This window comes from Oncorhynchus gorbuscha, linkage group LG25 (assembly GCF_021184085.1).
Source record: "Oncorhynchus gorbuscha isolate QuinsamMale2020 ecotype Even-year linkage group LG25, OgorEven_v1.0, whole genome shotgun sequence".
NCBI lineage: Eukaryota > Metazoa > Chordata > Actinopteri > Salmoniformes > Salmonidae > Oncorhynchus > Oncorhynchus gorbuscha.
The window spans coordinates 15,097,441-15,121,065 of NC_060197.1; the positions used below are offsets into that span (position 1 = coordinate 15,097,441).

General features: G+C 46.7%; 1 protein-coding gene across 11 annotated transcripts in view; it reads left to right on the forward strand.

Moving 5' to 3' along the window:
- The window catches only part of LOC124013544 (non-muscle caldesmon-like), a 58,639-nt gene that overhangs the window by 15,112 nt on the left and 19,902 nt on the right, over positions 1-23,625 (forward strand). For 4 of the 11 annotated variants that reach the window (XM_046327867.1, XM_046327865.1, XM_046327866.1 and 1 more), the window contains exons 1-7: positions 8,594-8,762; positions 10,903-10,985; positions 18,521-18,655; positions 21,590-21,974; positions 22,072-22,101; positions 22,198-22,401; positions 23,074-23,147. In XM_046327867.1, the coding sequence (XP_046183823.1) occupies positions 10,912-10,985; positions 18,521-18,655; positions 21,590-21,974; positions 22,072-22,101; positions 22,198-22,401; positions 23,074-23,147 (902 nt within the window). In that variant the 5' untranslated portion in view covers positions 8,594-8,762; positions 10,903-10,911. Of the gene's footprint in view, positions 1-4,955; positions 5,052-8,591; positions 8,763-10,902; positions 10,986-18,520; positions 18,656-21,589; positions 21,975-22,071; positions 22,102-22,197; positions 22,402-23,073; positions 23,148-23,625 lie in introns of those variants that run through there. The other 7 variants (XM_046327862.1, XM_046327868.1, XM_046327864.1 and 4 more) reach the window with 7 other exon arrangements.

Genomic DNA, 23,625 nt, shown 5'->3' on the forward strand with positions numbered 1-23,625 from the left:
GGCTAGCGGTAGGCCTATAGGTACGCTTGATTTGCTCTCTGGGCACACGGAGTTTGGACCTTCAGACACATGAAATGGGAACACTTCGCCTCCCCGGCATGCAGGGCAGCTGAAACAAGTCCACCTACTGCCAACAGCGCGAGACAGAAAAATGTAGGAATGATTGACTTTATCGATATTATTTTCTAGAAATGTTTAGCGATCGACTAGGAATGCCTCGGATCGACGGTTTGGTGGGACTGTTACTCACGCTTCACTATGTTATCATGCTCCATCTTGCTCATGCTCCATACACGAGTAAGGGCCCCTACTATGGGGCCTCTAGTGACACACAGGTCTATTTTGGTACAGGACGTACTCCCGTCCCGAGTGGCCCCCAAACTGCAGACAGAGAGCAATACCAGAGTAGCAGATCCAGACCTTTTGGTTGTGCTGGCATCAGTAGTGCTTTGCTTTGAGTAAAACACATCATGTAGGTGTCAACACCCCAGCCTTGCTACACCCTGCTACTCTCTCTGGTCAGTGAACCTCAGATGAATGATCTGTCGAGGAGGGGTTCAGGGCCCGTTTGGAGGGTGTTTCTACTAAAAGACGGCAGGTGTCAAGATGGCGAGTTGTCACAAATGGGACGTGCGCCCTATTCCCTACATAGTGCACTACTTTGGAAGAAGAGCACTATATAGGTAATAGGGTGACATTTGGGACGCAGACAGGATGAAGGAAGAGGAAGCTATTCTCATGAAAAGGTGGGGTGAGAGAGTCATTCGTCAATGTCCCCGGTCGTGAGTGAGTGTGTTTTCACTGAGTGAGTTTCCTGTCCACTAAATAGGATTCATTTAGTAACCCTCCCCCCCCCGGAGACAGTTAGTGTACTGTATGACCTAGTGGAATTACACGAGACAAAGGCTGTTGATATCCTGTGTCAAGAGCGCAGGTTGACATATATTGTCCTGAATCTTGTCCTGGAGACAGAACCGTGCGATTTCCACTAGATAGGCCAGCTGCAAAGTCAAAATTGGCTATATTGTAAAATTCAGGATTTGTATTATTTTATTTTTGGTCTTAATTCAAGGTTAGCAGTGTGGTTAAGGTTATGGTTAGGGTTAGATTTCAGATCAGATGGTATGACTTTGGCTGTGCCAGCTAGTGACCACAGAGCTGCCTCCAGAACAATATTCATGATGAAAACGCTAACCTGCGTCGAGCGTAGGCAGATATGTATTGAGTTGACCTTCTGGATATTTGGACTAGAGTCTTGATGTATTATTTCAAAGGTTACATGCTGACCGTTAAAACCACTCCATGTTGACTAAATACGAGAGAGAAAAAAAAGCTAAGTGAGCTTCTTTATAGCTTTGTTCTACTGCTGAGTTTGCTGTTTTTCCTCTTGGCCAGACGTTTGGTTATCTTCTTTGATTGACAATAGTGGCAGGCATTTGCCAGAGACCAAATAGTCTGGTTGGCTGATAAACAACCGGTTTCTAACTGTAGCACAGGGCTGAGACCTCTCGGATTGAGACTATGTTTAGCCACGAGGAATGTAACCTATGGTACAGTCCTTCCGGCTTTAGAGTGCAGAATGCAAGCACTTTCGCGAAAGAGGAAAAAGTCTATTTTTCTAAAAGTGAACAAAGAAAAGTTAGGTATTTTCAACTCCCTACTGGCTTAAAATGGAGTCAGCCTTTACCACAGGTTCACACACGCTTGTACCATAGAGATCGAGCCAGACAAAGATATAGAGTTGCACACAATGTGGTCCTCTTGTCTAGGGAAAGTCAGGCTAATAATATTCTGGGTTTACTTTGCTCTGTCCCAGAGATGCCACCAGAGAGACAGCATCATCCGTCATGTTGCTTAGAGATACAACCAGCCCTAACCAAACCTGGGTCCAAATAGTATTTCAAATCGTTCAAATAGCTGAACTGTGCTTGATTGAGCTTGCCTGGGGCAGTGGAACCACTGTGGACTAGCCCCAAAAGTGCAAACCCCACCCCATCTGGCACGCCAGGCAGACTTCAAGCAAACACTCAATGCACTTCAACAATTCCCAATACTATTTGAACCCTGGCCCTTTTAACCCCGCTCTTTTGTGGTCAGTATGTTATGAGTGTGAGAGCTGCCTGTATCTCACTGCACAGCATGTTAGCTAGAAATATTTCTCTCTCTCCCAGTTATGTTACGGGAAAGGGAGATTTTTTTTCTCTTCCATATTTGGTCATATGGAGTACAGCCAGTAGCCTTTTGATGGTGTACACAAAAAATATCCCTATTTTGTGTGGGATTTGTTCTCCATGGGCCGTGCTGCTCTGGTACGAGCCGATTGTGAATCTGGCGTTGAAAGTTCACCATTAAGGCACAGCACGAGCCTTTTAAAACACAACGAGGACAAGAGAAAAGGCCTCATCTCGTGTACTGAAGTTGCCCGTCTTTCTGAAACTAGCTGGCATCTTTACAATGTCATTTAGGGTTCACTGTATAAACTAATCCCAATGCAAATGACTCTCTTAAAACAGTGTTTATAGCAAGGTAATGTTTTTACTGACATCCTCCTTTAGTCCACTCTTCTCCGCTGTTGGCAGTTATCTCATTTGGACTGAGTCTTGGGCTAGTAGTTGATGGTTCAACCCATTCGAGGGGCTTTTTTCCTTTCCTAAAAGGGTTATGTGACACTGAGTCATTTGACGAAAATGTTACGTCGCACACTGCGTTTAGCAACTGAGATGTCAAGCATATCAGGGAAAGAACCTTGTCTAGCACCACACTGATTGGACAGCAACATCAAGTAACACACTGGATCAGTTTGTGCCTGTGATGATTACAGTGTGTCTCAGTGATGGATTCTCAGCTGTGAGCTGTTACCGATAACCTTAGGCTGTAGCTAGCAGTCCGTCCGAGTGTATTCATCACTGGGCAAGGAGATGTGTCAGGAATTGTGAACCATCGTCTGGGAATGCGTGCAGGGGTCTCCTTATCCATCCCCGAGTGGGAACTCAAAGGCTGGGACCTCTTTTTTCTTTTAACCCCAGTGTTTTCCCCCTCGCTCCTCTCAATCTGACGGCCAAAGTCGGCACAAGAGCAATCTGTGGTGATTTGGGAGGGATTGTGTGTGATCATCAGACTAAGTCACTAAATGATGGCGGGTCTTAAGAATTCTTGGATGCACGGCAGGCAGATTCTTACCCAGTCACTCACCCAGTTTAGTCAGCCCTTATACTGTCATTTCCAATTGGCTCTCAGCTCTCCACTATTCTTAGAGTCGTGCTTGAATTTGACGAATTCTTCCGTGTTAGAGCTAACCGAAACTTCTCGCGGAATGAATTTCTTTTGGAGCGGATAGAGCCCTAACACATGAAGCAGATGGTATTGAGATCGAGCTGAACAAATCTGAGCTCAGGCGCTTTTGGCCACCTCATATCCTGCCCAAAGAAAGATGTGTCCCAGCTAAAGTCTTCTAGTCTGACACCACGAGATCTGTCCTCAGGTCAGCTGAGTTGGCTGACATTCCCTTGGCATCAGTATGTAGGGGAGGACGTATGTGCAGTCACACACAGATGCACACAGCCGTACACTCCTCCTCCTCACATTATCCCAGTGTTCACGATGAGCACGTAGTCAGCAGCTGGTCGGATCATGCCTTTGTGGTCCAACAGCAGTGTCTGTACCATGACAGACGAGGAGAGGGGGAGAAGGGGGAAAGAGAGAGAGAGAGAGAGAGAGAGAGAGAGAGGGGGATAGGGAGAGAGAGGCAACGAGAAAGAGAGTCAGAAATCATGGCCTGCCCCATGCCAAAAACTCCAGTGAATTTATGTGGCCACATCCTGGCGTGGTTCACAGCCTGGGCTGGGCCAGAGGCAGTAAATGTGTTAATGGACCCGAGGCGAGGCGGGGCCAGGGGCCCGACGTGTGAGATGAGAGGCAGATCACGCTGAACGGGACCAAGGGAGGACAACCTCTTCCAAACACATCATTACAGGTGGCGATGGACAGGACACACGCACGTTGGCTGGCCGCACAGAGACACTCACAGACCAAGACAGACACGTACACACACACACTCCCAGATGTTCTCAGAGATGGAACATTTCTCTGCCCTCTGCATTGCTATCCACATTTGGATACATACCCACACCCCTACAGGTATCCTTTTGGCATTTGCTCAAACTCAAACTGCCCCTTGAGCACCTGCAAAGCGTCAGTCAGTCAGTCAGTCAGTCTGCAGTCAGTCAGTCAGTCTGCATATAAAGGCCATGATATCTACTACAGTTAAACTCTGCTCTGTTCCTCTCCTCTGTGTATGAGTAGACAGAGTGCAGGCTGTGTGACTGTGAGACAGTCCTGATGGCTCCTGTGTACACACTGCTGGGTGGGAATGGGGAATCCTGACCTGTCACCTGACTGACAAGGACTGACGATTACACTGTGCAGAGCTTAGTTTAGCTCGGGAGGGGACGATGCACAGTCTCATTACTGTACAGGCCATTAGCTGGTCTACTGCACCGTAACACAGACACAGACAGTCAACACACATACAAGTACACACAGACCTGAACTAAGACCTGAGTCCACCATAAAACATCACACCAATAGGTTCTACTCCAGCAGGTCTGAGATCAGTGTAATATGATTTTGGCTCACGTCCTAAATGACACTATACCGGTATCAGGAGGCGACACACCTACAGCGTTGACAGAGCCCTGATTCCGAGTCAGCCAGTCAGACGGAGTTGAGGTGCTCGGTTGGGGTGACCTGACCCAGGTGAATATCAAAGTCATAGTCTAGAATGATAGATTTCACTGTCTTGGCTCTCGCACCACGCTCACTGACAGAACTGGGCCTCGAAACAGAAACAGCCCTTTGATCACTAGGTTTCATTGGAACTCATTAAGTGAATAGCACCCTGGGGGGGGGGGATGGCATGGAATGAAGTATTAATAGCTTTCTCCTTTTCCAAACAGATTTAAGACCCCCCCCTCCTCCTCAACGTAGAACAGGCCGAGGCTGGAGTGACTGACAGACTGACTGACTGGTGCTCAGATTCTCTCTCTCTCCAGGTGAGAGTGCACCTCCCGTTTCCTCCCTCGGGCAGCTTCTCTCTCAGCCTTTCCCCCCTCCCTCCCTCCCTCCCCATCCCTGCTTGTCAGTGCCAGAGCCAGACATGATTCATGTCTCCAACCATAGGGCAGGGAATCAGGGATACTGTTGTTGCTCCCGGAATCTGTCGCTCAAACAATGCATGCTATTGTCAGGAATTGAATGGAATGGTTAGATTATATTAGATTATATTATTATATTATGATAATCAGGAGGAGGATGAAGAGGAGGAGGATGGTGAACTCAAGATGGTGATGATCAAGCTGATGGGGATGATTATAATAGCAGCGATTGTGATGAAGACCTTTAATGTACATGGCCGTGCCAGGCTCTCACAGTAGCCTATGGATAGACTGACAGTGAGTAAGAGTGACAGCAGCCTACCTCTCCACCCCACCTGAGAGGCCCAGACAGGGGCCAGAGCAAAGAGCGCATAGCTCACATTCCTCCAGCATCTCCTAATGAGTAGGCCCCAGCGAGAGAGAGGAGGTGAAGGATGCCTGGCCCTAGCCTCGCTCTCCCTTTCCCTCTCTGCGCCTGCCACACAATCCCTGGGTCTTGTGCCAGCCCAGCACTGACATGGCAGATACCTGGGATACCTTTATTTCTCCCAGCGCCCTCCCTCCAACCACACCTGGCCAACCCTCACACCTGGGTCACCATGGCAATGTGCACACTGCTTGCGTTTTACCTGCAGGTACAGGCAGAGCCAGGGAGCTGGGAGGGTGGGAGCCGGGCCATAATCCCCTCCTCTTCTTTTCTTCTCTTAAAGGGAAAAGAACAGCATTCCTTGGGATGACAAAAGTAGAAGCCTTAGCCAGAGTCCCATAGCTTGACCATGTTTACTCTCATGTCTCCACTACAGTAAACTGTGCATATTGGTGCAGTTTATGGATATATTGGAATATAGTCTAGAATATAGTCTGGAATATAGTCTGAAAGTAGACCAAGTTTGTGTTGGCTTCAATGTTTTCTTCATTCATTCTTTCTGTCTGTCTTTCTTTCGTTCTGCCTCTTTTTCTCTGGAGTTAATTTTAGTCCCACGCTCAAGTCGCCCAGAACGGCTGCAGTCCAAATATTGTGTCTTTTAATCAGTTTTGGACTCGGGGCAATTTTTGGATAACATGGAGTAAAAGCTGCTGTTGTGTCCCAGTAGAACTCTCTCTCCCCTCTAGCTCTCCTTTGTTCAGTTTATCCGGCGAAGAAGTGTCAGGGGGTGTAAGTAATCTGCTGACAGGCCTGCCAATGTTAACGTTACACTTGACAACTTTTTTTTCTTCTCAACAACTTAAAGTGCTTCGTCCTCTGGAAGAATCTTCTGGAGTTGTCTTTAAAATGGCATGTGAATGAGTAACTTAAAGCTTCTTTCAAGACGTTGTGCTAACATCAGAATTTTAAAATGCTGCATTCCTCAAATAGTTTCCGAGGCGTACTCTTGAGGTGAATGTGTTTGTGCTAAAGTGGTGAAGACAAAAGTTATTCGGCTGTGTGTCACAGCAATGACTCATGGGGAAAAAAAGAGGCCTCTATATTCTATGGACTCACAGAGCAAAACAGTACATCAACATTTCACTGCATATTAACATAGCAATGCCTCTAAGAATGAAATGGTGCCACATTCTCTTCCAGCTCTCTCCTTGTGAATAGAGGACACATTGTTTGGGTGGTGTTAACACAAACTTGTCCTAAAATGATAGGGGGAAATAAAGCCGGCGTTGTCTGGATAACATCAACGTGGCTTTTTAATATAATGTTCCTTAAGCGCTGGGTAGTGTCAGCCAGAGAGTTGCGGCAGAGCATTAATTTGACTGGTAAATGTTACATTATTGCCATTGTAGCTCTGGAGCTGGCAGACAGAGAGGGAACGAGAGAGAAAAAAGTAATCGTTTTACAGTGGGGCGAGAGAGTAGAGTGAGCGTGGAAGAGAGAGAGAGAGAGACCTTAGTTCAGAGGGAGGGAGAGAGAGAGAGAGACCTTAGTTCAGAGGGAGAGAGAGAGAGAGTTTACAGTGGGCGAGAGAGTAGAGTGAGCGTGGAAGAGAGAGAGAGAGAGACCTTAGTTCAGAGGGAGGGAGAGAGAGAGAGAGAGAGAGAGAGACCTTAGTTCAGAGGGAGAGAGAGAGAGAGTTTACAGTGGGCGAGAGAGTAGAGTGAGCGTGAAGAGAGAGAGAGAGAGAGAGAGAGAGAGAGAGAGAGAGAGAGAGAGAGAGAGAGAGAGAGAGAGAGAGAGAGAGAGAGAGAGAGAGGAGAGAGAGAGAGAGAGAGAGAGAGAGAGAGAGAGAGAGAGAGAGAGAGAGAGAGAGAGAGAGAGAGAGAGAGAGAGAGAGAGAGAGAGAGAGAGAGAGAGAGAGAGAGAGAGAGAGAGAGAGAGAGAGAGAGAGACACCTTCATTTACAGTTGATAGAGAGGAGAGAGTGGTAGTGAGTGGAGAGAGAGACCATAGTTTACAGTGAACAGGGAGAGGCAGGCTAAAATTGGTTCTGGTACGAAACCCACAGAGAGAAAGTCAGAAAGATGTCATTCCAGGAAGCTCCCTTTCTCTCTCTCCATTCTTCTGCTCTGTGTATGTTAGCTTTGACGGAATATGGGTGGTCCCCTCGAGGAATCGGTGCGACACTGACATCGCTCCATTTTATCGACTCGCTATACTCTGGAATGCTCTGCACTCTCACAGGCAAACTCCAAATCCTGTTGAATATAATATCAAATGATGATCTATGCCTAAATCGTCATTCTTAAATATTCCCCAAATCATAGTCATACTAATAGTGTGCTCTCAGCCCCAGTGCTGCTTTCAGGAAGTATGTGATTAAACTAACGCTGGTGATGGCTTTAGTGTTTTTGGTATTGCTCTCATTTTGTCTAATGACAGTTGTGCGAATTGCCGAAGTCCACGTGCCAATTTTCTTCCTCCTGCAAATGGCGTAAGTGTATCTAAACAAGGAGAGCAAATTATTGCCGTGTTGGAAATAATCTGGCCCGAATCACACGGGCATCGCAGTTTGACTCTGATAGTCCTCTAGTTGAAATGAGAAGGAGGTGGGATCTGTGGGAGGAGGGAGAAAGAGAGAGAAAGAAAGAGAGGGAGGGAGGGAAAGAAAGAAAGGGACAGAGGGACTAGCCTTTGGAGTAATGGGTTTTGTTTAAAGCACACCTCCCCTTTCCTTGTGTTTCCCGTACACGCGCGTGTGGGTGTTGGAGACCCTTTTTGGTCCTCTCACCGTGTGAGGCTGCAGAGGGGCACAGAGCAGGAGGCTACAGCATGATCGACAGCACAACTCGGGAAGCAAGCCTGAAGAACCCACCCTGCCTCTCTAAAACTGATCCCGGATCTGATCCTAGCCATCCACTGACAGCTCTCTAAACAAAACAGGAAAAGTTGTAGAGATTTGGGAAGGAGAGAGCAAGGGGTGGTGTGTGTGGGTTGGGGGGGGGTGGCGTAGAGTTAAAGAAGGGAGAGACAGAGCAACCGGGAGAAGGAGGAAGGGAGGGCGAGTGGGAGGGAGGGGAGGAGTAGAAGGTGGAAAGGAAGAGGCGTTTTGCCTTTTCTGTTGACTGCCGAAGCCGGTGAAAGATTGTGCAGCAGCAGGAGCTCTTTGTGTTGTAGCCGTGCTGGAATGGTTTAAGAGGGAACACAGTACATTTAAAAGTCTCATCGTCACAACTGCTAAGGTAGAGTACTGTAGCCTTTCACTCAATGCACTTTGCTGTTAGCTGTAGCAGTAGGCTAGATTGTGGTTGTGTACAGTTGTGTTCTTGTAAGAGAAGAGCGTAGGTTGATGATGACAGGCTAAGGATCTTCTGGGTGGTCCCGCTCCTCTCCCCGGTCACGTACCCAGGGTATTTGTAGTGAAGAGCGTTAACATCCTGCGCTAACATCTCTTCCTCCTCACACACTTTCTTCTCCTATCTCCTCCTTCATTCCTTCACTTTCTCCTTTTTAAAAATGTTTTATAGTGAAATGTGACTGTGTGTTTGGCGTGGAGAGATATCAACGTTTTCACAGTACTGTACGGCTAGTATTGGTAGTGACTATCCCTGTATCGAGGTCTAGAGCAGAAAGACATCCGGGTCGTATTCGCTACACATCAAGCAGAAGAAAACGGAATGAAACAGGGAGGGACTACCTACCAATAAGAAACGCCTATTTTAGTTTTTCTGTTGCGTGCCCGAATGAATATGACCCAGCATAGGATACAGAGGTACCGGGATGGTGATAAACTCATATGTTCTTCCAAATCAAAGTTTATTTGTGTGCCGACTACAATAACCTTATAGTGAAATGCTTACTTTCAAGCCCTAACCAACAGCGCAATTTTTAAGTAAAAAAATAGGTATTAGGTAAACAATAGATAAGTAAAGAAATGTAAACTGTAAACTGACAGTGGAAATAACAGTAGCGAGGCTACGGTATATACAGGTGGTACCAGTACAGAGTCAATGTACGGAGGCCCCTGTTGGGCTAATTGAGGTAATATGTACATGTAGGTATAGTTAAAGTGACTATGCATAGATGATAGAGAGTAGCAGGGGTTGGCGGGTGGCGGGATACAATGCAAATAGTCTGTGTAGCCATTTGATTACCTGTTCAGGATTCTTATGGCTTGGAGATAAAAGCTGTTGAGTAGCCTTTTGGTCCTAGACTTGGCGCTACGGTACCGGTGGCCATGCGGTAGCAGAGAGAACAGACTATGACTGGGGTGGCTGGGGTCTTTGACAATTTTTAGGGCCTTTCTCTGATACAGCCTGGTGTAGAGGTCCTGGATGGCAGGCAGCTTAGCCCCAGTGATGTACGGAGCCGTACGTTCTACCCTCTGCAGTGCCTTGCTGTCAGAGGCCGAGGAATTGCCGTACCAGGCAGTGATGCAACCAGTCGGGATGCTCTCGATGGTGCAGCTGTATAACTTTTTGTGGATCTGAGGACCCATGCCAAATCTTTTCAGTCTCCTGAGGGGGAATAGGTTTTGTCGTGCCCTCTTCATGACTGTCTTGGTGTGTTTGAACCATTCTAGTTTGTTGGTGATGTGGACACCAAGGAACTTGAAGCTCTCAAGCTGCTCCACTAAACCCCGTCGATGAAAATGTGGGTGTGCTCGGTCCTCCTTTTCCTGTAGTCCACAATCATCTCCTTTGTCTTGATTGCGTTGAGGGAGTGGTTGTTATTCTGGCAACACACGGTCAGGTCTCTGACCTCCTCCCTATAGGCTGTCTTGTCGTAGTCTGTGATCAGGCCTACCACTGTTGGGTCATTTGCAAACTTAATGATGGTGTTGTCATGCCTAGCCATGCAGTCGTGAGTGAACTCACTAGTACAGGAGGGGACTAAGCATGAACCCCTGAGGGGCTCCAGTGTCGAGGATCAGCGTTGTGTTGCTACCTACCCTCACCACCTGGGGGCGGCAGTCAGGAAGTCCAGGATCCAGTTGCAGAGGGAGGTGTTTAGTCCCAGGATCCTTAGCTTAGTGATGAGCTTTGAGGGCACTATGGTGTTGAACGCTGAGCTGTGGTTAATAAACAGCATTCTCATGTGTTCCATTTGTCCAGGTGGGAAAGGGCAGTGTGGAGTGCAATAGAGATTGCATCATCTGTGGATCTGTTTGAGTGGTATGCAAATTGGAGTGGGTCTAGGGTTTCTGGGATAATGCTGTTGATGTGAGCCATGACCAGCCTTTCAAAGCACTTCATGGCTACGGACGTGAGTGCTACGGGTCGGTAGTCATTTAGGCAGCTTACCTTAGTGTTCTTGGGCACAGGGACTATGGTGGTCTGCTATGTAAACTACAACGTTGTTGATGATGATGTCGTCCTGCAGGGCGTAACCATGGATGATGACTTTGAGCGGCGCCGAGAGCTCAGGAGGCAGAAGAGGGAGGAGATGCGCCTTGAGGCTGAGCGGTAAGACTGGCCTCCTCGTCTTCCTCTTCTTCCCGTCTCCTCACGTTACTTTTCCTCCCCTTCGTCTTCTTCCTGCTCCTCTGTCGTGTCTCCAACCTCTACCCCCGCTCTTCTTCCCTCTCCTCCTACATCCCTTCTTCCTACTCATCCTCCTCTGGACCTCAAACCTCTTCCATGTCCATCAAGAACTACACACACACTTACATATCTACGATATTGTTTTCTTATCTCATTGGAGTTTATCAGTATAAACTGTGTGGTTCGATCCCTGATTGCTGATTGGCGGACAGCCATTGTATATCAGACTGTATACTATGGGTATGACAAAACATTTTATTTTTAATGTTCTAATTTCGTTGGTAACCAGTTTACCAGTATACCACGGCTAAGGGCTGTGTCCAGGCACTCCGCGTTGCGTCGTGCGAAAGAACAGCCATAAGCTGTGGTATATTAGCCATATACCACACCTCCTAGGGCCTTATTGCTTAAACATACCACTCTGAACATGACGTCATAACGGTAAGTGTGCAGCCTGAGGGAGTTACAGGTACACATGTTGTCCAGAGGGGGTGTTGATGACACAGCGAGTGCTGTGATCATATGACCTCAGTGCTCTTCAGAGCCCAGTTGAAGTCAGTTAAAGGGCTTTGAGCTGGGCTCAGGTTGTTACACGTCCCTGTGATCTCCATGCCAAGTTGGAACCAGAGAGCCAACCCTTAAATAGTTTGGACTCTCCTCAGGGCTTTAAAAACATCACTCAGCAAATATTGGCTTCCTCTCCTCCTCATGCAGGCAGTAATCTACCACTGATCTGATGACCTGTGTTGTGTTCTCTCTCTCTCTCTCTGACTCTATAAGTTCTGCTTCGTCTCTCATCACGTCACTGGTAGAATGTACTGTTGACCTCATATAAAAGGCCTCTGTGCATCCTCAAGTCAAATGAGTTACTGTAATACATACTGTAACAAGCCCAGACATTTCAATTGAGCTCATCTCAAATGGATCACCTCAAATGGATCAACCATGTCTCCTTTTTTTCAGAGCAAGGGTACAGGAGACCAGGGCTGTCCTGCCCTGTTCCTGGAGAGCTATCGTCCTGTAGGTTTTCACTCCATCCCTCATCTAGCACACCTGATTCTAATAATTAGCTGTTTGAAAAGATGAATCAGGTTGGTTACAACTGGGGTTGGAGTGAAAACCTACTCTCCAGGAACAGGGTTGGAGAACCCTGCAGTAGGCTACTTAACTCCAGGAGCTTAGTTTGCCCAGCCTGTCTGGGTAGCTTCATCCCTTATCCCGATTATACTTACAAACAATCATTTAACCTGGCCACACACATCATAAAACATGAAAATGCATCATGGGCAATAGGATATGCAAACGTGTATCTCTGGAGGTCCAATCCCTTACTGAGCGATATGGCAGTGACATTTACCGAAGATATGAGAAGAGCTCTCTGCAGACCAGAGCTACTGAACAAGTCTGTAAGGCCTTGGATATGACACTATGTTAGTGTATGCTTGGCAAGATACAAAAATGTCAGTGCTCACCCTTAAAATGTGTTGCCAATAGAACAGAACAGATTAACCCGAATTTACTTTCACGGGTGGCCAAACAGAACTATCTAGAAAGCCACGCCCATACTAAGCCACACCTCCAGTCTTCTGATCTGACCTAGTTTGTAAACCCAACTGGCTGGGCAAAAAATAACCCAATGTGTGTTCTGTCCACTATTTAACCGAGCATTTTCTTGTGTGTTTAAATGTTTTATTTATTTTTTATCTATGACACTGTCCTCCTGATTTGTAAGTGCTGTAATGTGGCTAGAAACAGAAAATACTTCTTCCCAGTCAACTCAATCAGTGAATATAATCCTCTCATACATTTAATTGTGGTGTGTGGTTATGTTGTACAACAAATGTAAACCTCTGTAGCAATGTTGGCATTTATTGTTGTACCTTTAGGCATGAGCTTACGCCTCATTGCTCCAGCTCAGTTGATTAAACGATAACTTAATGCAGTCGTTATATTTCACAACGGGTCATAAAACCCGCGTTTTATATGATCTATATTATCCCACAGTGTTTATATTATATGGCATTTGGTAGAAAACACAGACTGTATGAGAGAGTAAGAGTAGTAAGTTATAGGCATGGTGGGAGTTTGTTCATGTCTGTTTATTTAGTTAGAGTCGTTTCAGTTGGCGGGACCATGCACGATTTTCAACCCACTCATGTTATTGATCCAATCGCTATATGTTGCAAATATGCTGTAACAATCAATATTTCCATGTCTCTCCTTATCTAACAAGTCAAAAACACGTCTTGTCGGACCAATCCAGTCAACCATCACCAAATATGATGTACAAAGAAAACAGATATGCGCACACACACACACACACACACACACACACACACACACACACACACACACACACACACACACACACACACACACACACACACACACACACACACACACACACACACACACACACACACACACACACACAGAGGAGTGAGAGCAGTCCAGTCTATACAATAAGATCTGCCGTCTGGGCTTCCAAACACTTTTACATTAGAAGTATTTACTAGATCACAAGGAGCTGTTTCCTAGTCGCTAGGCACTACATGGCTGGGCTAACGTGTGTGTGTGTGTGTGTCACAGGAGGTTGGTGGCACCTTAATTGGTGAGGATGGGCTCGTGGTAATGGCTGGAGTAGAATGGTATCCCAACACAGGGTCTCCAGGTGTTTGATGCCATTCCATCCGTTCCAGCCATTTATTATGAGCCGTCCTCCCCTCAGCAGCCTCCACTGGTATGCATGCATGCTTGGGTTACTGTATAGCCCGTGCACATGCAATCTGGAGGTCTGAAAGTCCTGTAGAGGTTCAGCCAGATTGGACCGTCATCAGGTGGTGAATGCTTGACGAGCTCCATTCGCCTCCTTCAGCCCAGTGAGCCAAGATTTGTGTGTGTGTGTGTGTGTGTGTGTGTGTGTGTGTGTGTGTGTGTGTGTGTGTGTGTGTGTGTGTGTGTGTGTGTGTGTGTGTGTGTGTGTGTGTGTGTGTGCGTGTGTGTGCGTGTGTGCGCGTGCACGTGCGTGCGTGTGTGTGTGTGTGTGGCTCTGCATTGTGTCAGATCCAGTCCGGACCAGAACAATCTGTCTTGTTGACGGAGAGGTGAAGCTCCATCCCTAATCACCAGCAGGCCAGAAACTACCAGGCCAAGGTGGACTCCGCTTCGCCGTCTACTGTGTAGTCCTGCTGTTCTTAATCAATCAAATGAATGTAAAGGCATCCACACTGCTCCCCTTAAGAATGTGGTATAGAGGCCAGTGTTTGTGTTTCTGGTCACTGTGTCCCCAGGGGCTGCCTGACTGGGCCTTTTTGTATTGCGCTTTGTGACAAATGACATACAACGATACAGCTGGGATCTCAAGCTGTCTGGTTGGTGGCCGGCACAGTGGAGTTCACATACTGTCCTCTGCCCTCTGTGACTGACCAGGGCTTTGCTATGACAATGTAATGCAGACACACACGTACACACACGGGAATGTTTTGAGTGCTGTTTTTATTTGTCCCCTTTAAAAAAAAATGACATTCTGTTGGAATGTTCCCAAACCTTTATAACCCTGTCCTGTGTTCTGTCATGTCACACGCAGTTTTTTTCCTGGTGACTGAGCCCAATGCAGTTTACTTCATTTATATCATATTTCATAGCCTAGGCAACATGCAAAACAGTTCTGTGCAGGCCAGTGTTTGTCAGTCTGCTGCCCTTTGAGAAGCGAAGCTCCCATTTTCTCCCCCATCTCCTCCACATCTGTGTGCAGGCCAGATCTCCAGGGAGGCCAGGAAGAGGCCAGGAAATAACACCCATCCTCAGTGAATGGACCGTTCCAAACATGCCCTCCCCAACCGGCGGCCTGCACCATAAACTCTCACTGGGCCTGCTTGTGTCTATCTGTTAGGGCGTCTGCCCAGCTCTGAATGTTTGGGGTGGATTACAGTACAGTTGGAGCAGTCTGGTTCCTTCTCATTTTGGTGGTCCTGGGGGGGGGCTTCTTTTGCCCCACAATGTATATAAACCAAACAAATATGTCTAGACATGACCCATAATGTCAAGCTGTAACTCAAAAGTAACCCACGCCCCAAGCGGGAATCTCACCATGGGAAGCACTGTACTTGTCCTTACTCAGGTGCTCAGAAATAGGGGCAGCAGCTATAGAGGTGGGTGATGAGCAAGTTAAATGGTATGTAGGTCCATGGAGCACTGATAACAAGATAGAGGCCTCTAGAATGTCTGTAGACTTCTGGATGGGGGCTACGGCGTTGCTCTCTCTCTCTCTCTGGGCCTAGAGGAGAAAGTGAAGGACAGGGCGAAGCGTGGGAATGGGCCAGCCGTTCTGGCAGTAAATCACGCCCCAACCCCCTTCCCTGTGCGCTTTCTCTCTGTCTCTCACTATCTCACCCTCTCCGTTTTAGTCCAGTAGAGGTGAAGAAGTGTTTTCTCATGGGCTTTCCAAAGTTGTTTTCACGGACATTGCTGAGATATTTTGCCGTAAAGAAAATATTTGGAAATATTTCCCCTAATGTGTTTGGTGACTGGACCTAGTGTGACTGGACATTTTGTACTTACTCAAGTAGTCAGGAACTGAATGCAACATTAGGCTTAAATCAACTTTATTGTACACACTGTAAAAACAGACAATGGCAACAAATTTGGTTAGGATTTAAAACAAACATTTCACACATTTGCAATAAAATGATTACCTTCATCCTTCAGAATTTAACCCACAAGGACAACATGTTCATGTAATGGCCGACATAAGTTATACATGTCATTGCAAGGGAAGCTGGCTAGCCAAAGTTCGCAATGCACTTTATTAACTGTAAGCACTCCTCGAGTAAGGCCACCCTTAATAATGGCTCGAGGGAGAGAGGGCGAGGGAGAGGGAGACCTACCTGAATGTGATTGCTGTGGCTGGACTCTCAGGCTCCTACTGTATAGGAAGATGTATTATCTTGAGCATAGGATAAGACCTCTCCCTATACTCTCTCTCTGATGGGAGGAGAGGCCGCACTGAAGTGGTAGGTGGTCTATAAGGAATGAGGACAGTGCATTGGGGCCTTCATTGGTGCAACAGTCTCGAGCCAAGAGCGCCAAGCGTTTTGATTGACAAGAATACTAACTAAGCCGTTAAGAGATCGTTGGACTTTCGTAAAGCATCGTCAACCCGGAGATACTGTGACTCTAACTGCACTGTGCCACTAAGGACTGGTCCGATCCATTTTTAGACGCTGTTGTCTCAGTTTCCCATGACATTTAGGCTGTTTCTGGGACTATGCTACTCTCCAGAGGTTGAGTCAGTCTTTGCTACTCTGTTTTCTACAAACTGCACTTGGTAATATAGCCGGTCATCCATGTGCATAATGTTAAGGATGACGAGCAATATAGACCTTTCGAATAGAGCTTCTAGTGAAAGAGAGTGTGTGTGTGTGTTTCTCAATATACATAGTACCGTGCTCCAAGTCCGCTAATTGGAGCAGTCGGAGTACGAGCACGGAGGGCAGTTCTCAGATGCGTACTTCGTTTGTACTTAGAGCAGTCGGAGTATGAGCACGAAGGGCAGTTCTCAGATGCGTACTTCGTTTGTACTTAGAGCAGTCGGAGTATGAGCACGGAGGGCAGTTCTCAGATGCGTACTTCGTTTGTACTTAGAGCAGTCGGAGTATGAGCACAGAGGGCAGTTCTCAGATGCGTACTTTGTTTGTACACGTTTTGAAGCATGCGTTGATGCGAGCTTCAGCTGGAATATTTCCAGAATTGTTGATGTAAGATGACGCCACCACCTAAGAAATGAAGACACATTTCTTGAAAACAATGGCGGATTTGGGTTATAAACTGAAGTGAGAGAAAATGGTTTTATCATTTTGGAGTAACACCCACACTCTTTCTTTCCTTCGGTCCCCCTCACTTACAGTGCATGGGAGTGTGAGTGCCAGGGTGAGAGGGGGTGTGTGTATGCTAAAGGTATGCACCTCTCTGCAATTTGATACACAGTTACAATCCCATCAGACTAGAATCTCTATTCTAACAGTCTATATTGCTCTTCAACCTTAACATTTGCACATAGATGACTGGCTATATCTCCAAGTGCAGTTTGTAAAACAAAGTAGCAAAGAGTGACTCAACCACCCACTGTGGAACCAGGACCAGCCAATCAGAATGAGTGTTTCCCCACAAAGGGCCTTTATTACAGATTGTGTTGCGTGACAAAACTGCACATTTTAGAGTGGCCTTTTATTGTCCCCAGCACAAGTGGCACCTGTGTAATGATCATGCTGTTTAATCGGCTTCTTGATATGCCACACCTGTCAGGTGGATGGATTATCTGGACAAATTATATCTTGTTTTGTCTGTATTGGTCAAAGGTAATGCAATATTAGGGGAGTGCACAGTGCTTCTCAAAATTACGCCATCGTTGGTTTTCCTCACAAAAACGTACTAAGGAGAACGAACTCGGAGCATATTGAGAAACACCCTGTGTGTATGTGTATATATGTATGTGTATGTATATGTGTGTATATATATATATATATGAGAGATGGAGCGAGAGAGGGAATACAGTATCATGATGTCACTGTCCCCCCTGGTTTAGCTTGGGCGTGAGCAGAGTTCTGTGTTCAATTATAACAACATTCCTCAGTCCGTTTACCCAGCAGGAGAGACTGCTGTTCGCAAGCTGTAAAGTCTCCCATAAAACCACTCTGCTTAACATGTTAACTGCACATGCTTCAGTAACATGCAATGCGCACTGCCAAACGGCCATATGATGTTTGCTCAGCTTAGCCGATGCCTGACACTGACTTTGAAGATCACACAGAGGCAGACAGAATGGAGCTCTTCTCACAAACTAAACAGAGGCGGGGAAGATAAGAAGTGGGTTCAGTCCTTTAGGAGAGAGGCTTTCCCAATGTTTCATGAAATTGAAGATGGATCTACATAGAATGGACTGGGTACCTCTCTGTGGGCTAGAGACTTTCCTGTCATGCTGTCAAACTGCAGGGTGTTGAGATCAGTGATCTGGCCTTAGTAGAGTTCTCGGCTGGCCAGCGCAGTACAGGCAAAACACACTCGCATACTGTACACACGTGCACACACTGTACACACACACACACACACACACAGACACTATACACACTACGGCTCCCCACCACTCCTCCCCTCCACTGGGCTGAGCCTGGGCTGAGGCAGGCGTAGGCCAGCAGCCATGTTAGTCGGGGTCCTCTCATCGCTGGCCAAGCCACATCTCGAGACACTGTTTTCATCAGGCTGTGAAAAGTGAAACCTCAGCAGCAGCACCCGTGGCCTGAGCTCAGCAGAGCAGAGCAGAACAGGGTAGAATGTGAGTACAGTGAGTCAAGTAAAAGACACCGTGAGTCTTTTTGTATTGCACTGTAAATAACTGGAGAATTATCTGGAGAACAATGACTTACTTGACTCTCTCTCCTCTCTCTTTCTCCCTGCCTCAGATTGGCCTTTCAGGGTAGTAATGAGGATGAGGAGGAGGCTGCAAGGGAGCGTAGACGCAGGGCGCGTCAGGAGAGGATGAGAGGGATGGGAGGTGAGGAGCCCAGTGACAGCGTGGTGATGACCAACAGCCATAGGTAAGACCTGAAGACTTGTGTTAGCTCCCAAACATAATGTCTAGGCTTTAGCTCAGTGGCTAACAGTATTGCGGTGCGTAGGAGATTGTGGTTTGAACCCAGTTGCCCCTATAATAATGGATGTGTGTGTAACAAGGTTGTTATAGTAAACTGAAATGAAAACTAATCATCAAAAAAAAACAATTTAGTAAACTGAAATAAAATAATTAACAAATCTGTTTGAAAAACTATACTGAATAACGGAAACGATTGTCTTTGACTCCGAAACGAATCAAATAAAATGTTCCGTTTTAGTTTTTTGTCAGGCAAGATGACTTTGCCAAGAGCAGCACAGCAGATATTTGGCGCGTTTGACTGGTAAGGCTAAAGCGACAGTAGATGAAAGTCAAGGAGGGAAGTCGGGGGAGGTGCATCTGTGACAGCCGAAAGTCGGACACTAATCTGGTTTTCTAACAGCAAGGCTCAGATCAACACGGCAGGTTTGCCATTGTTTATATAAGGCTTTCTTTACAATGCCGGAATAAACATGTACCTAACCCCAATATCACACACCAAACGAATAAAATGCTAATATAATATAACGTGTGTACACGTAGTACAGTCAATAATAGAGAGAGACCCTCAAATATCATGTGTATTTGTATATATCCACTGTACATAAATCACGGCAAAGTAGTTCCCGTTTCAGTCATGTTTGCCTTGGTCAAACAAAAACACCCTAGTGATTGGTTGACAATAATCCTCCAACAATGCAGACGATGGCTGCAGGATGAAGTCGTTGAGGAGCAACTGCAGAGACGTCATGACCTTTTTTTTATTTTTTATTTATTTTTAACCTTTATTTAACCAGGCAAGTCAGTTAAGAACATATTCTTATTTTCAATGACGGCCTGGGAACAGTGGGTTAACTGCCTGTTCAGGGGCAGAACGACAGATTTGTACCTTGTCAGCTCGGGGGTTTGAACTCGCAACCTTCCGGTTACTAGTCCAACGCTCTAACCACTAGGCTACGCTGCCGCCCCTTTGATCACATGCAGTCAACATGTAGGCGAACTGTTTATTTATGTATTTTGGATTTTAGCCCACTTTTTCTCCCCAGTTTTCAATCTTTTCTCATCGCTGCACCTCCCCAATGGGCTCGGGAGAGGCGAAGGTGGACTCGTGCGTCCTACGAAACATGACCCGCCTAACCGCGCTCCTTAACACCGGCCAGCTTCACCCGGGAGCCAGGCACACCAATGTGTCGGAGGAAACACCGTTCAACAGGCACCCGGCCCTCCACAAGGAGTCGCTAGAGAGCGATGAGCCAAGTAAAGCCCCATCGGCCAAACCCTCCCCTAACCCGGATGACGCTGGGCCAATTGTGTGCCGTCCTATGGGACACCCGGCCACAGTGAACCCTGGTCTGTACTAATGCTTCTAGCACTGTTTCTGCACATGTGCATGGGTACGCTTCACGCTGCTTCAGCGAGGTAGCTACGGTACCAGAATCTTGCACTTCAACGTTCCCGGTTGTTGCGGAAATTGACCCACTACTACTGTTTACTTTGTGCGTCTACATCATCTCGCTGAGTCTACCTTTAAATGTAACCTATGACCTGACCCATCACCTTATGCATTATTGCACCACAGTGGCAAGAACTGACATCCCAAAAAACACTCGCTTAACACATAAATGGCTCCTAGCCTCCCACAAATAGGCTTCTTTCTGTCCCTTAAACTAAAACTGAAAGTAAATTACGTGAAAAACGAAAAATAAAAATGTTTATTTAAAAAAAAAATCAAACTTGAACTAAATAAAAACTAGTAAAGTGGATCGGAAAACTTACTGAAACAACTAAACTGAATTTCAAATCTAAATCTTAAATCTAAAAGCAAAACTATAACAGCCTTGGTGTGTAACCCTGATCTCATCCACTGTTAGAATGCAGCTTCCTCCTCCCTGGAGACAGTCCACGGAAGCTCCAGGTTTCCTGTCTGCTGTCCTACCCTTTCCTTTCCTCTTCTGTTCTTTTTTATGGTTTACTCTCTCAATGGAATAGGTGCATTGTGGGTCCCTATCGTACTGTAGGCCAGTACCCTTTCTAAAGTGTTGAAGAAGCACAAGTCTTACAGTAGAGTATCGCACACACAGACTTACATCATTTAAACAGAGACCCTCTTCTTTTGTCTACCAATCAGTCATAAATAGCTCACCCTACTGTCCGCCCCCATACCATCTCCAGTTGAGGTCAGTACAGCAGTTGACACTGGACGTAGTGGGCTGCTCTGACATCCACCAGCACAGAAGCACTGTTGTAATGGAGAATGGTTTCTCTCTGTGAGGTTCACAGCCATATCCTGTGGCTATTGAACAAGTCCGGGATTGTCTCGACCTGTGATCGGACGTAACCCGACCCATTGTTGATTGTGTTTGGTTCTGTGCAAACATTTGCCAAGCGGTGTCGTCAGCCTGTATTCAACTCTGTCGGTATGTGCGAGGTGGTTGGAGGGTTGGATGCAGACCCACGAACGGTATTGTATGGATGCCCTGTCAGCGCGCTCTGAGGCTGGGCAAAAGGAGGTCGCTAGTCGCTCGTGCAATGTGTACTGGATACGTTTCTGGGAGAGAAAAGAAGCCATGAACTTTCGTGTCGGCCTAAGTTACGCTGTTGGGCCTAACCTGTGGATAAAAGAACAACCTCAAGCTAGGAAGCCAGAAGACTCGGTGAGGTAAACTGATTAGACGTCTGAACTGGGAAATGGAGCTGAAATGCTATTTCCCCTGTTGTTGATGTCCATATTCCTGGTTTCCAGATATTGGGGAATGTCCAGCAGAGTGGTGGTAGTTTAACTACAGAAGCAGTGACCACATAGCGAATTCAGTGGTTAACTGTTTTTTTGTCCCTCTGTGTAATTGACTGTGGCATGTATCTCTCTCTCCCTCTCTCGCAGTGTGACAGAGACGGTGTCTGTGTCCTCCTCCTCTATGACCTCCTCGGGTGGAGGAGACGATGATGAGCAGGCCCTGCTGGAGCGCATGGCCAAACGAGAGGAGCGCAGGCAGAAGAGATTGATGGAAGCTCTGGAGCGAGAGAAGGATCAGAACCCCGGCAATGACGGTAACCACGGCAGCGGGGAGAATACTGTGGAGGAGAGGTCCGTCGGCCGCAGGGGCCGTTACCAGGACAACGAAGAAGAGGTGGAAGAGCGGAACTGCCGAAAGGAGGAAGAGGGGGAGGCTGCTCCGGAGGAGGAAGAGGCTGAGCAGGGAGAGGAAGAAGCGGATGAAGAGGTGGTGGAGGAGGAGAAACCGAGACAGTCCTATATGAGAGAACAGGTCAGTCTATTCTTCTTTTATGGACATTTCTGTCCATTTTCATTTTATTTTCCATCAGCGTGTTTTCATTCATAAAATGTACCTTATTTATCCATAGGAATCCATTGACGTAAACACTAGCAATGAGGTATGATCATGGATATATTGATTGGAATGGTGGCTGGAGTTTGCTGATTATTTGTCTGATTTTGATCAAACATGACACTTCCATTCCTTCTCACAGGAAGATACAGAAGAGCAAGCAGTGGTTTTAAATGAGGTTGAGGAATCAGAGGCAGAGGTTGAAGAAAATGCTGCATTAAGTGATAAGGTAGAGGAAGAGGTAGAGGAACCAGATCAGTTAGAGGTAGAGGGCACAACAGTGACCCTGAACAATGAGACTGAGGAAGACTGTCGGATGTCAACCATCCAAAACGGCTTGGATGTGGTAAGACTTTAACAGAGAGGTGTGAAATGGGAGCATGAACATCTCTGGATAACTCAAATGTCTCCGAAATAATTCTCCGAAATCGTCGCGTATAATAACTCTAAAGACAACGCATAGTGTCTTTGTCGATGAGGCAGAGTAGCGGTGTAGCCCGAATGAATATTTCCCAGACATTTGAAGTTCTCCAGACGCTAAGTGTGGGTCACAGTGTGGTTTTGCATCCACGGTAATAGAGCTACATCTCATAAGGTGTGGTTGAGGTCACGGTCATGTGGTTATCTTTAAGGTGGTTTATTGCCATGCCATCCACGGAGTGGTCACAATATGGTCACTGTGTGTTCAGCTGCATGTTTGCCTCTGTGGGGAAGAGGTTGTGTGTGAAACCCGGGTTTCGCATCTGTTTTCATGTCTACTCACTTTCCGCAACCCCCTGTCTTGCTTTCAGATGTGTGTCCCAAATGGCACCCTATTCCCTTTTATAGTGCACTACTTTGAAGACAAAAGTAGTCCAGTTGGGAATAGGGTGTCATTTTGGACAAAGCCAGGGTCACAGAGTGGAGTCACTGGTCTGGTTTGGATGGTGTGATGTCACATAGAAGCACCCACGCACAGACACAAGCATTCCTTCATTCCCAGAGTTCAGTGTGCTCAGCTTGTGTTCTGTGCCTGCAGGTGAATGAAAAGCAGAATGGAGGTCTGCACGAGGAGACTCCTCAAAAACACAAAAAAACAGAAAGGACCCTGAGGTAGGAGCCAGAGACTTATGTGCGCTAATGGTATAATGCTACACGCAACACGTGCATGCATACACACACATACAAACACATACGCATTCTGTGGTCTTAGCATTCGGGCTCCTGAGTGGCTCAGCGGTCTAAGGCAGTGCATCTCAGCACTAGAGGCGTCACTACAGACCCCCTGGCTCAAATCCAGGCTGTATCACAACCGGCCGTGATTGGGAGTCCCATAGGGCAGTGCACATACGTCCCAGCGTCGTCCGGGTTTGGCCGGTGTTGGCCATAATTGTAAATAAGAATTTGTTCTTAACTGACTTGCCTAGTTTAAATGAAAGTTTTTTTTAAATTATTATAATTCATTGGTCATGATTCTAAACCTAGGGGGAGGAGAGAGGTGGGAGAGTATTGCCCAAGGTGTCTGTCATGTAATTGAAAGGCATATTTATCCCAGCGCACACAGACACGCTGTTGTTTAGCATGATTGGTT